This window comes from Bubalus bubalis, chromosome 1 (genome assembly GCF_019923935.1).
Source record: "Bubalus bubalis isolate 160015118507 breed Murrah chromosome 1, NDDB_SH_1, whole genome shotgun sequence".
Taxonomy (NCBI): Eukaryota; Metazoa; Chordata; class Mammalia; order Artiodactyla; family Bovidae; genus Bubalus; species Bubalus bubalis.
The window spans coordinates 30,400,927-30,414,829 of record NC_059157.1 but is presented as its reverse complement, the minus strand read 5'-3'; the positions used below and the strand labels follow the sequence as shown (position 1 = coordinate 30,414,829).

At 44.4% G+C, this 13,903-nt stretch overlaps 1 protein-coding gene and 1 non-coding gene across 4 annotated transcripts in view; both read right to left on the bottom strand.

Annotated features, from left to right (window-relative positions):
• CENPU (centromere protein U) overlaps positions 1–13,903 on the bottom strand; it is a 46,204-nt gene that overhangs the window by 18,885 nt on the left and 13,416 nt on the right. For all 3 annotated transcript variants that reach the window (XM_006075117.4, XM_044938414.2, XM_025280211.3), the window contains exon 4: positions 5,308–5,413. In XM_006075117.4, the coding sequence (XP_006075179.1) occupies positions 5,308–5,413 (106 nt within the window). The remainder of the gene's footprint in view (positions 1–5,307; positions 5,414–13,903) is intronic.
• TRNAC-GCA lies at positions 10,601–10,673 on the bottom strand. The gene has a single exon. It is a non-coding gene; the product is annotated as a tRNA-Cys (tRNA).

Below are 13,903 nucleotides of genomic sequence, written 5' to 3'. Positions count from 1 at the left end.
CAAGAGATGGGAATACCAGACCACCTTATCTGCCTCCTGAGAAACCTGTATGCAGGTCAAGAAGCAACAGTTAGAATCAGACATGGAACAATGGACTGGTTCCAAATTGGGAAAGGAGGATATCAAGGCTATATATTGTCACCCCGCTTATTTAACTTCTATGCAGAGTGCATCATGCGAAATGTCAGGCTGGATGAAGCTCAAGCTGGAATCAAGATTGCCGGAAGAAACATCAATAACCTCAGATATGCAGATGACACCACCCTAATGGCAGAAAGTGAAGAGGAACTAAAGAGCCTCTTAATGAAGGTCAAAGAAGAGAGAAAAAAAGCTGGCTTAAAACTCAATGCTCAAAAAACTGGTCCCATCACTTCATAGCAAATAGATGAGGAAACAGTGGAAACAGTGACAGACTACTTTTTTGGGCTCCAGAATCACTGCAGATGGTGACTGCAGTCATGAAATGAAAAGACTTGCTCCTTGGAAGAAAAGCTGTGACAAATGTAGACAGTGTACTAAAAAGCAGAGACATCGTTTTGCCAACAAAGGGGCATACAGTCAAAGCTATGGTTTTTCCAGTAGTCATGGAAGGATGTGACAGTTGGACCACAAAGAAGGCAGAACACTGAAGAATTAATGCTTTCAAACTGTGATGCCGGAGAAAACTCTTGAGAGTCCCTTGGACAGCAAAGAGATTCAACCAATCAACCCTAAAGGAAATCAACCCTGAATATACAGTGGAAAGACTGATGCTGAAGCTGACGCTCTAATCCTTTGGCTACCTGATGCAAAGAGCCAACTTACTGGAGAAGACCCTGATGCTGGGAAAGATTGAAGGCAGGAGGAGAAGGGAATGAAAGAAGATGAGATGGCTGGATAGCATCACCAATTTCAATGGACATGAGTTTGTGCAAACTACAAGAGATAGTTTAGGACAGGGAAGCCTGGCGTGCTGCACTCCATGGGGTTGCAAAGAACTGGACACAACCGAGCAACTAAACAACAACAAAAACAAGCGCTGTCTTGGTATTCCTGCCAGCTGGTTCTGACGTGTGTCTGATGTGGAGAACTGTTTGGAACATGCGGTGCTACTTGGCACTCCTGCCAGTTGGTTGTGTGTGTGTCTAATGTTGAGGATCATTTCTGAGCACTGACTGCAATTGGGCATTTTTGCCAGTTGGTTCTGATGTCTGTCTGCCAATGAGGACCATTTGTTCGCATGAATTGCTACTTGGGCATTCTTGCTAACTGGTTCTGACATCTGACTACCACTGACGACCATCTGTGAGCACCGAGTGTCATTTGGACATCTTCCCAATTGGTTCTGAGATCTGATTACTTTGAGGACCGTTTGTGTCATGGAAGGGTTTGTTTCAGGCTCTAAACCGGTCACCCTGAGAGATAGCTTGTGATAGATTTGTCATTTGGTGTGTGAGCATGTATTCCATTTGTATGACTGGTACTCCTGTTGCCTTAGGTAAAATGGGAAATTCAGGTTCAATTCATTAAGAAAAATTTGAGCTGGGAAATTATGACTAAAGAAAAAGAAAGCTGATTTATTTTGGACAATGTATGTTTGGCAATAGTATTCTTTAGACTCTGAAAAAAAAAATGGTTAGGATGAATCTCTTGAAATTCACAAAAACCAGTTTTTTGCATATGCAGTTAGGGAAAGCTAGCTTGATAAAACACTTGTTTTCAGACCCTGAGAAAATAAAATATGCCTAGGAGAAAATCTGAAGTTAAGGCTTATTGTGTCCTTGAAATACAACCACAGTCCACATTGCCTGGAATGCCAGTCCTGGGTTAATTATAAAACTTCAAGCTAAGAGGAAAAAAAAAAGGAGGAAAGCCTTTTAAGATAGAGTATGTAAGTTTGGCTATTCTAACTACTATCCATAAACTGCTAAGTTTAATTGCAATGCCTAATTCACGAAATATGAAAAGATAAAACAATGAGATCTCTGTTGGTCTGGACATTTGTATGTCTCAATATGTGTTTTTGTCTTTGGATGATATTGCTGAGGTTAATTTGTAAAGAAGCTCTATTTAATTGTCCTTAAAAATATGGTCACTTACAAGTCAAAGAAATCTAAATTTACTTCCTTTTGTCTTGTAAGACTAGAGGGAAATTAAAGATGTTTTGGTTTATTAAACATGCATGTTATACAACTGAAGAAAAATTATGCTGTGAAAAAATGTATGTTTTTAGAGGTTGTAGAGTATATTCTTAAGTTTGCCAATCAGAAAATGCTGGTGTACCATTTCAATCACTTGGTTTTCTTAAGGTTTCAAGGGTTAAAAATTGTGAAATGTGAAAATGATAACATTTCTATGTGTAAAACAAACAGGATATGAGTTGTTGGTGAAGAAAAGGTATAAACAAATGGAAATATTTTTGTTAAAAAAAATAATACTGTCCTATAGTTGTTTGCTTCTGGATAGGGAAACACAGGACAAATTTGTTTGGATCCAAAAAATGATAAAACGTTTATAAAAAAGGAACTTTGAGAACAAAATTTTGTATGCTGTCAGGATTAAGATTAAACTAAATTTAATTAGGTATATAAATTCTGTTATTAACAGTAAACTGATGCAAGATTAAATTTGTTTTTTTTTTCCTCTTTGTTGAAAAAACAAAATTCTCCTGGAATATTGATCTAATTCTGATAAGAGACACTTCTAATGGAAAGCAATTGTTTTGTTTCTAATCATATTTTGACCCTAATACTCAGGATGGAAAAAATTGTCCAGTAAAGTTGTCACAGAGTGTAACTATTCATGACGCATAGCACTACTGGCTTTAATTTTACAGCTTAAAGCACATGTACAATGTTTGTGTGAAAATTGGGTACAGACGATAAAATGTGTGGCCTATAAAACATTTCCCTATGAACATACCCAGAGCCTGCTCATGGTGTCTTGAGTAGGTACCCCCTGATGTGGACAACTAGTCAAGCATATAAATAAAAAGGAGGCCTAGCACCAAGAGACATAGATGGACCCAGAGCAGGCAAACCACTCTGGCAATGCTGGAAAAATATACTGATTATCAACACTCTCTATGGAAAGAGTTGCAACTTAAAAGGGGAAAATGATGGATGAAGTGCTCACATACTGAGGTATGGGGAAGTCATTCTGACCTATACATGATTAAGTTTGAACTTTAGGCTAAATAAAACAGCCTGTTTGTGGCCTATTAAACAGACATTGTACATCAGCTTTAACCATGAAGACAGAACAGTACAAAGGTGCATTTTGATTATACTCCTCACTGTAATATGTCTAGTAATTTTCAAATGTTTGTCCAGGTACTACTAAAGTTTATTGCCTTTCCTGTTCTGTACCTGTCCCTCCTCAAGACTGAGAATATCAAAGAAAACGGGGGACTGAAACGGAGCAGGACCCTGTGGTCCCCGTCCCCGGCCATGTCCTCTGCCTGCCTTTCATCTGTGGAAAACTTTAGTCTAAGAATAAATTTAATCAGAGAAGTGAGAAATGTGGGAACAAAGGAAAACAGTCAAAGGAGGCTAATAATAATGTGGTCATTAAGCACAGCCAAGGACCTTTAGTTCTTTCTCAAGAGCTGTAAGGTAATGTTCTGAGCCATATCCTGTAGCTGTCTTATAGACACTAAAACCCCAGGTGGAGAAGTTAACTACACGATGAGCAGGCTGTACCCACGACACGAGCTGCCACACTGGCCTCAAAGAAATGGCAACAAACACACCCTGGAACTGAAGATTAACCATACCAACCAAGATGACGCCGGTTAGACCACTGATGCCATTTTGAAGATGACTGCTGGAGATGACTGTGCTGTCTCTGAATGCAGTCCCCCCACTCTGTCTATGAAAGCTCTCACCCCTGCTTACGAAGGGGCGGGGGAGTCAGCCTTTGGACAGATGTCCACCCCTCTCCCCCCACCACTGCTGGCATCTGAAATAAGGCAAACTTTCCTCTCCACCAACCAATAAGCAGCCGGACCGCACACTTCTTTTGAGAACACAAAGAAACTGTAAAAAGACATCAGAAATGAATATTGGGGTTGGGGGTTTCCTTTCCTGGCGGTGCAGTGGATAAGAATCTGCCTGCAAATGCAGGGGATACAGGTTTGATCCCTGTTCTGGGAAGATCCCACATATCACAGAGCAACTAGGCCTGTGCACAACTATTGAGCCGTGCTCTAGAGGCGGGAGCCGCAGCTGCTGAGCCCCAGCGCCCTGGAGCTTGCGCTCCTCAGGAGAAGCCACTGCCACGAGCACTGCCCACCGCCACTGGAGAGCAGGCTCTCCGCAACCAGAGAAAGCCCGTGCAGCAAGGGAGACCCAGGACAGCCAAAAAAGAGGAAAACCAGTGGCAGGGAAGGGAAGAAGTGGGTGCAGGAGCAGAGTGATGACAGAGGAGATGAAGGCTCTTATTAACCTTTTAAACCACGTGAATGTGTCATCCATTCAAAAATTCTTCTGGAAAAATTACATTCACCACTGTTTAAAACGAAGTGTGTAGTTTTCCAAATATTTGGCTTTTGTTACTGATTTCCAGTAACATCTGGTAGAAAACCTGGAATCTCCCGACTGACGAAGGACCACAAGGCATCCCCAGATAGAGAAACTTGGACAGACGTCCCATCTAGGCTACTGCCCAAGTAGGGTGTTTGTTTTAAAAATGCAGTTTGTCACTCTCAAAATATAGTCAGTAACTAGAACTGACTTATTACCTAACAGAGGTCCTTAAGTCAGGGCTTGCTCTAGCAAATAGTTTATAATTCATACTATAGCTACTGAAGAGCTCTTCAACATGTGGGCCCTCAAATTGTCTATGTTGAGTCATTTGTACAGATTTTCCTGACCCAGAACCCCAGAGAAATCTATAAAACTCCAACCTATGCACCCAAGGGACAACACAGCTGAAATTTACAACCGACTTTGTGTTTCCTCTGGGATTATCAGCTTCTTTCCCCTATACCCACCCTGGCCCAAAAAATATCCCATTTGTGATGGGTAAGAGAATTTGTAAAATCACCTAAAATTCTACGCTCTTAAAACCTTTCCTCTCCTCATTGTATCTCAAAGCTAAATAACCTTCACTGGCATGTTTCTAGGATAATCAGGTGTCAGTTATAGTTATTATAAGTAACATCAATTACTGAATAATTAAGTTTTTATGTCCCAGTTCTCTTGAGAAAAAACATAAGATGGCTCAAAGGATCTTTAAAAAGCTTTGGTCTTGTAAGCATCTATCTTAAAGAACGTCTAAGAAATGCCGTTAGCCATGAGTAAACAGCTGCTTGTGATCCACCCATACCTTCTCTTTGCTTCTTTTTCTTGAGGAGTTGAGGGGAGATGTGACCCGCACTGCTTGGAGAATTCTTCCTCATCAGCATAGATAGCTGTGCTGTGTAGAGGAGGGTCTACAAGTGATTAAAAATATATATATATATTTAGAAGTCTGGTCATCTGGGAAGTAATCAAGTTTGTCTCTTTACACTGGCATACAAAGCAACCTGTTTACATGGCTAATAAAATCAAAACCAATTGCACAGGCTACTTCTGATCTCACACCTCAATAAGAACAAATGTAAACCATTTCACCAATACATACATGGATAGTCATCCTATAACCTTACTGTCCTTATAGATGATACAGAAACTTTTAAATGAGCTAAAAGATAAGCATAAACAGGATGTCTGACATTGCTCCATCATCCTCTGGAGCATCACACGCTACCTGGGAGACACTGCACGAACTCCAAACCCAAGGGCCCGGGGTGCCTGGCCACTCCCCTGACTCTCTCGCCCCACAAAGTGCCTGGCGAGGGCGGGCTCAACACCTGTGGACGACTGGCCCTTTGGGGAGGATCCGGGTCCTCCTGCATATTCCTTCCCTGCTCCTCCCCTCTGCACTGCCAGAGCATGGAGAGAAGCAGGAAAAGTTCACTCAAATCAAGACACAGGAGAGGAGACCAAACGGCCTTGGTGGGAAGACACAGAAGAGATGCTGAGAAGGATGCTCCTACCTGCTGAGGAAACAGGGGTCACAGGAGAGGCCTCAGCCCTGGGGCTAGGCCTGTGAAAGGCAGGGAGGAAGGAGGGAGGAGGGAACAGCTGCAGGGGTGCCTGGAAAGAGCCAAGCACCCAGTTCATGCTCAGGCTTCACCACGAATGCACAATAAACAGCTGTTTAGATTATGAACAGAGCAACTGCACAATTTTAAAGTTAGTAATATACTTGGTACTGACCTCAAACTAGGGATTGGAAGGACTGATGCTGAAACTGAAGCTTCAATACTTTGGCCACCTGATGTGAAGAGCTGACTCATTGGAAAAGACCCTGATGCTGGGAAAGATTGAAGGCAGGCGGAGAAGACAGCAGCAGAGGATGAGATGGTTGGATGGCATCACTGACTCGATGGCCATGAGTCTGAGCAAGCTTCAGAAGATAGGGAAGGGAAGGACAGAGAAGCCTGGCGTGCTGCAGTCTAGGGGGAGCTCAGAGTCAGTAGGACATGACTGAGTGACAGAACAACAACTAAGAAAAGGATTTATTTACTTTAAAACTACTGGGAATAACAAGGGGAAAAAAAGAAAACCAGACCAATTTTTGAATCTCCATATATAACCAGTCACATGAGCTGGACTCTTACCTGTCAACAATAAAAAGATAAATAACCTGATTTCAAAATGAACAAAATCTTCAAAGAAGATACAAGAGTACCTCGTTTTACTGCACTCTGCTTTATGGCACTTTGCAGATACTGCACTGTTTACAAAATGAAGGTCTGCGGCAACGCTGCACTGTCAGGTGATGATTAGGTCAGTTAGGACTGCCACAAACCTCACCAAAAGCCCCCGATAACCCCTAACAAGCTTCATGACTCCCGATTAAGCAAAGACGGCCACTCCAGTAAACACCCTCAGTTCAGTTCAGTCGCTCAGTCGTGTCCGATTCTTTGCAACCCCATGAATAGCAGCATGCCAGGCCTCCCTGTCCATCACCAACTCCCGGAGCCTACCCAAACTCATGTCCATGGAGTCAGTCATGCCATCCAGCCATGTCATCCTCTGTCCCCCCCTTCTCCTCCTGCCCCCAATCCCTCCCAGCATCAGAGTCTTTTCCAATGAGTCAACTCTTCGTATGAGGTGGCCAAAGTACTGGAGTTTCAGCTTCAGCATCAGTCCTTCCAATGAACCCTAGAGCGCCCCAAAAAATTACACTATCGTTCCAGCAAGAATTTTGTCTTGAGGCTATAAAAATTGGCTATAAACTCATGAAGATGGTTGGCTTTCCCTGGTCTGTCAGGAGGTCAGTCTACTGCACTCGCAATGTCAATATTACCTCTGCTCTTTGTTCTTAATAAACCCACTCCCTTCTGAAATGTTCTGTATCTGGAAATTCTTTTCAAACACACACTCATATCGCCTCAACACTAACTCCACTAAAGCCTTTGACTGTGTGGATCACAGCAAACGGAAAATTCTGAAAGAGATACAAATACCAGACCACCTGACCTGCCTCCTTAGAAACTTGTATCCAGGTCAAGAAGCAACAGTTAGAACCAGACATGGAACAACAGACTGGTTCCAAATTGGGAAAGGAGTACATCAACGCTGTATATTGTCACCCTGCTTATTTAACTTATATGCAGAGTACATCATCTGAAATGCGAGGCTGGAAGAAGCACAAGCTGGAAATCAAGATTGCTGGGAGAAATATCAATAACCTCAGATATGCAGATGACACCACCCTTATGGCAGAAAGTGAAGAGGAACTAAAAAGCCTCTTGCTGAATGTGTAAGAGGAGAGTGAAAAAGTTGGCTTAAGGCTCAATATTCAGAAAACGAAGATCATGGCATCTGGTCCCATCACTTCATGGGAAATAAATGGGGAAACAATGGAAACAGTGTCAGACTTTTATTTTTGGGGGCTCCAAAATCACTGCAGATGGTGACTGCAGCCATGAAATTAAAAGATGCTTGCTCCTTGGAAGAAAAGTTATGACCAACCTAGATAGCATATTGAAAAGCAGAGACATTACTTTGCCAACAAAGGTCCATCTAGTCAAGGCTATGGTTTTTCCAGTGGTCATGTATGGATGTGAGAGTTGGACTGTGAAGAAAGCTGAGCACTGAAGAATTGATGCTTTTGAACTGTGGTGTTGGAGAAGACTCTTGAGAGTCCCTTGGACTGCAAGGAGATCCAACCAGTCCATTCTGAAGATCAGCCCTGGGTGTTCTTTGGAAGGAATGATGCTGAAGCTGAAACTCCAGTACTTTGGCCACCTCATGCAAAGAGTTGACTCAGTGGAAAAGACTCTGATGCTGGGAGGGATTGGGGGCAGGAGGAGAAGGGGACGACAGAGGATGAGATGTCTGGATGGCATCACCGACTCGATGGACATGAGTTTGAGTGAACTCCGAGAGTTGGTGATGGACAGGGAGGCTTGGCGTGCTGCGATTCATGGGGTCTCAAAGACTCGGACACGACTGAGCGACTGATCTGATCTGATCTGATAGCAATAATTATGTTTTGAACATCCGTTTAAAACACTCTGCAAATTTTGGTAAATTGAAACTAAATTAAGTTCAACGACAGGAATTCATTCAAAATCCAGGCCTTTTCAAATAAGATAAAATATTGGGAATATTAATTTATACACAGGCCCAAATTTACCAACTTTTGTCTTCTTGTGAGAGAAAAACTAAAGATGCTTTGTGCCACCTTGAGATGTCCTTCACCAACCTATGGAATGCTAACGTAGAAGACAGTTCATGGCTGCTTAAGGAAAACAGGATGTGTGTTTTCAGAAAAGACGGTATGAGAAATGGAAATGCATATTGTTGAAATGGGAAAAGGTGCCTTTGCCCTGGAACTGGCTATTTCTGAATGGGGAAGAATAAGGGACAAAATATGGCTACAGAAAGTAGTGAATGCTTGTAAAAGAGGAACATTGACAAAGGAATTTTGTATGTGGTCAAAATTTTCTCAAGTTGGATTAAATGAGGTAAACACATTTTATTAAGAATAGGTTGATGTGAGACTGGATTTGGTTTTTCTCTCATAAGGGAACGAGGTTTTGCTGGAACATGCCTTTTGATATCAGATCACATGAGTTCCTATGCCCTTAAGGGATCGGTATTTATTTTTGAAAAATTTTTTCACCTTAGCTCAACAAGTCATTGTTTGACTCTATGATTCTATCTGACTAGGTGTTTTAAAACTTTTTGAGAGGCTTCCCTAGTGGCTCAGTGGAAAAGCAACAGCCTGCAACGCAGGGGATCCCAGTCCCATCCCCGATCCAGGATGGGGAGGATCCCACATGCCATGGAGCAACTAGTCCGTGCGCCACAGTGCTGAGCCTGTGCTCCAGAGCCCAGGAGCCACAACCACTGAGCCACGCTCTCAGAGCCTGTGCTCCGAAATGAGGGGAGGCACCACAATGAGAAGCCCGCACACGGCAATGAGAGAGGAGCCCCTGCCCGCTGCAAGCAGAGAAAGCCTGCTGCAGCAACAAAGACCCAGCACTGCCAAAAATAAAATTAAACACCATTAAAAAAAAAAAAAACTTTGAGATTTTTGATAGACTCCTCAAATATCAAAATTGAACTAAAGTTCTTTTGACCTAAAGATACTTTGGGGTGCTTCAAAGGGTCCCTGGAGCACCCCAAAGAAAGATCCTAAACTAACTGGGTTCATTTGGTATGTTAAATTATGTGGGAAACATTGTCTAAATTCAATGTTACCTGCATCAGATAGAATCATTATCCTCTCCCCGATTTTCCTGAAGCCATCCAACAGACAGAAGAAAGGGTTTGCGTTCTTCTGCTGTCTAGTCTCTCACCTTACTCCAGGTCCAAACTATCCCCTGTGGGAATACTCCCACCTCCAGGCCCTCCTTGTCTAACACCCATGGCCTTTTCCACTGCATCCAACCTCAATTTCCCCTCGGAGAGGCCCTGCAAGTCCCCCAGGAGTTCACTCTGCACCTCCAGGACGTCCTTCACTCCTCTACTTGCCAGCACTCACACAGTGACAGGCTAACTACCAGGCTGGCCACTTGTAAGCAGCCCAGATCCTAGGTTTTACAGATGCTCCCCATCAAGGAGTACACCCCAACACAGGGAAAACTGTCACAGGACACGAGCTTCATGGACAACAGATCCCCAAGTGGAGTCTGGCCAACACACTGCACTGCTTCAAATGGCCCCTACAGGTGCCCCTCACTGGAGGGCCTGGGTTGACCAGGGATGTCAGGTTACAAATGAAAGGGAGCAGAGACTCTCAAAATCCCATAAGATGAGAAAGGAATTCAGAAGACACTCCAACTTCCCTCCTACAAAAACCTCCAAAGGACTGTCTCCAGGACTCTGGACTTCAATTCTAGAAGCACTCTTGGTTGCAGGTTACTCAACATGGCAGGATCCTCTTCTAAGCCATAAGAAACACATCTGGAACGCATACTCAGTAGTAGTAGTGTTAGTCGCTCAGTCGTAGCCAACTCTTTGCAACACCATGGACTATAGCCCTCCAGACTCCTCTGTCCATGGGATTCTCCAGGCAGGCATAATGGAGTGGGTTGCCATTCCCTTCTCCAGGGGATCTTCCTAACCCAGGGATTGAACCCGGGCCTTCTGCATTGCAGGCAGACGCTTTAACCTCTAAGCTACCAGGGATCCCCTTTAACCTTCTCCAATTTTCAGAGGTGAAACAAAGGCTCCTCTGCTTCCCCAGAGCCACCAAGTTTCCAGATCCCTATGACCAATCCCAAAATCCATGTTCCTATGTCCCATATACCCTTCATCACCCCTGAAGGGAGACTGACTGCCCCCAGGGTAAACTCACAGTGGACTTCCTATCAACCAGGATCAGAGAAAATATGCTCTGGAAGGGAAGTGACACGCAGTGAAGGGACAGTCCGAGAACACGCGCCATCCTCTTGAACTGATTTAGTCCAATGCTAAGACTGGGCCGGTATACTGAAGACAGCAGTCAGTTTGTTGCAGGGTTTCAGGCCCTAACTCTGGCCTTTGACTGGGAGGATGTCCAAACAGTCCTACTAGAATACTTGCTCTGGACCTGAGGAAAAGCAGAGCATGTGGGCAGCAGTCCAGTGGCATAGTACCAGCTTGACCAACCCAAACATTTTGTTATGGATGGAGACGCGGTCCAAAGTCAGGAGCCCCACTGGTATTGTGAATCCAGGGATGGGACAGAAGCCATGAAACACGTGATCCATTGTGCTATTTGAAGGGATGAAAAAACCTATCAAAAATGCAATTAACTATGAAAGGGTTCAAGGAGTGACCCAAGAAGAAAAAGAAAACCCAGCCTTCTTTCAGGGACCACTTGTGGAGGCTTCTGGAAAACTGATTAACACTGAACTCTTCAATCCCAAGGGCAAATCCCAGCTATGACAACATTTGATCAGTCAGTCTGCCCTTGATACTACACAGAAACTCCAGAAGGTACAATTACGCAACAAACCCTGATGACCCAACTCCTAGAGGTGGCCTTTGGGTATTTAATAATGGAGTTCAAGCTGAGTAGAGAGAGAGCCCAACATGAGGAAGACAGGCCAGGGCTCAAGCTAAACTGATGGGGGGATTCCGGGGGCTCACTCTGAGATGTCTATCTGCATCGAGGGGCTCTGGGTAGTTCCCGACATGACAGCTAAGAGGATGGATTTTTAATTGATACCTGAGCCACTTACTTCTTCCTGATTTTTCAAGCGGGGCCTCTTTCCTCCAAAAGCTGCCCAGTGACGGCTGTTGATGGAAAGTCTCTCATCCATTACCTCACTGGGCTTCTCCCGGGCCAATCTGAAGTGTCTGAAGTCACCTGCCTTTTTGGTTGTCCCTCAGTGTACTAATAGAGAGGGGACCTTCTGGGTTCCCCTGGGAGCAGTGAACAATTAGGATACCTCGAACAGCCCCATATTTTGACTCTGACTACAGGAGGCCAATGAAAAGAGCAAGGTCCTATTCCCAGCCATATTCTACAAGGAGTGAACCCGCATTTTGGGAACAATGCGTACCCAGGAGGGCCATCAATGCCCAACCTGAAAGAATCAGCCTTAGGCCAGAAGCCACTGTCCCTAACAAGAGACAATATCCCATGAAGCTAGAAACAAAGGTTTACAACTCCTCATCCATAAATTCTTACATGGCCTCTCGGTGCCATGCCAGTCTCTATGCAATACTCCTATTTTCCAGTAATTAAACCAACTGGGGAAAGTAGAGTGGTACAAGACCTTAGAGCAGGAAATGATGCTGTGGGCCCTATTCACCCACTGTGGCCAATACTTAAAAAACATTAGCACAATTCCTGAGGATGCTAAATGGTTTACTGAGCTCAACCTCAAGATCCCTTTTCTTGCATCCAAGCCTATCCCCCCTCACAACTGTTTGACTTCCACTCAGGCCAAATACGGAGAAGGCAATGGCACCCCACTCCAGTACTCTTGCCTGGAAAATCCCATAGATGGAGGAGCCTGGTAGGCTGCAGTCCATGGGGTCTCGAAGAGCTGGACACGACTGAGCGACTTCACTTTCACTTTTATGCATTGGAGAAGAAATGGCAACCCACTCCAGTGCTCTTGCCTGGAGAATCCCAGGGACGGGGGAGCCTGGTGGGCTTCCGTCTATGGGGTTGCACAGAGTCGGACACGACTGAAGTGACTTAGCAGCAGCAGCAGCAGGCCAAATAGCAACAATATACTTGGACAGTATTGTCTCAGGGGTTTCAGGACAGCCTACACTCGATCTCCCAGGCCCTAAGGACGTAACTATGGGAGACACACATAAAAGAACGGGCTGTTCTACAGTCTGTACACGACATATTAATATGAACCTCCCCATGGGGCTCTCAGATCAAAGCACCACTTAGATCAAAGCCATGATGTCCCTGGGGCTACAGAGCCTCTCAAAAGCATGACAAATCCCCACGCAATCAATTAAATATCTGGTATATACTATAAACCCCAGGAATAGACAATTATCTCCATATAGAAAACAAGCTATATTTGGACCTAAGTACTGCAAAGATCTGCCTACAATGCAGCAGACATGAGTTTAATTGATTAGTCAGGAAGATCCCATGGAGAGGGAAATGGTAACCCACTCCGAAATTTTTGCCTGGGAACTCTCCAGGGCAGAGGAGCCTGGCGAGGTGCAGCCTACCGGGTCTCAAAAGAGTTGAACCCAACGACTAAACATCTCTGTTACCTGAGGAAACCAAAGTTGAAAAAGACACATGTACCCCAATGTTCACTGCAGCACCATTCACAATAGCTAGAACATGGAAGCAATGTAGATGTCCATGGACAGATGAATGGATAAAAAGCTATAGCTGCTGGCTCAACAGTAAAGAATCAGCCTGCAATGCAGGAGACGCAGGTTTAATCCCTTAGTCAGGAAGATCCCATGGAGGAGGGCATGGCAACCCACTCTAGCGTTCTTGCCTAGAGAATCCCATGGACAGAGGAGCCTGGCAGGTTTCAGGAAATAGAGTTGGACAAGACTGAAGAGACTAACCAGCAGCCACAGCAGTATACACAATGGAATATTCAGTTCAGTCCCTCAGTCGTGTCCAACTCTTTGCAACCCCATGGATTGCAGCACACCAGGCTTCCCTGTCCTTTACCAACTCCCAGAGCTTGCTCAAACTCATGTCCATTGAGCTGGTAAAGCCATACAACCATCTCATCCTCTGTTGTCCCCTTCTCCTCCTTCCTTCAATCTTTCCCAGCATCAGGGTCTTTGCTAATGAGTAAGTTCTTCGCATCAGGTGGCCTGATGCTGGAGTTTCAGCTTCAGCATCAGTCCTTCCAATGAATATTCAGGACTAATTTCCTTTAGGATGGACTGGTTGGATCTCCTTGCAGTCCAAGGGACTCTCACGAGTC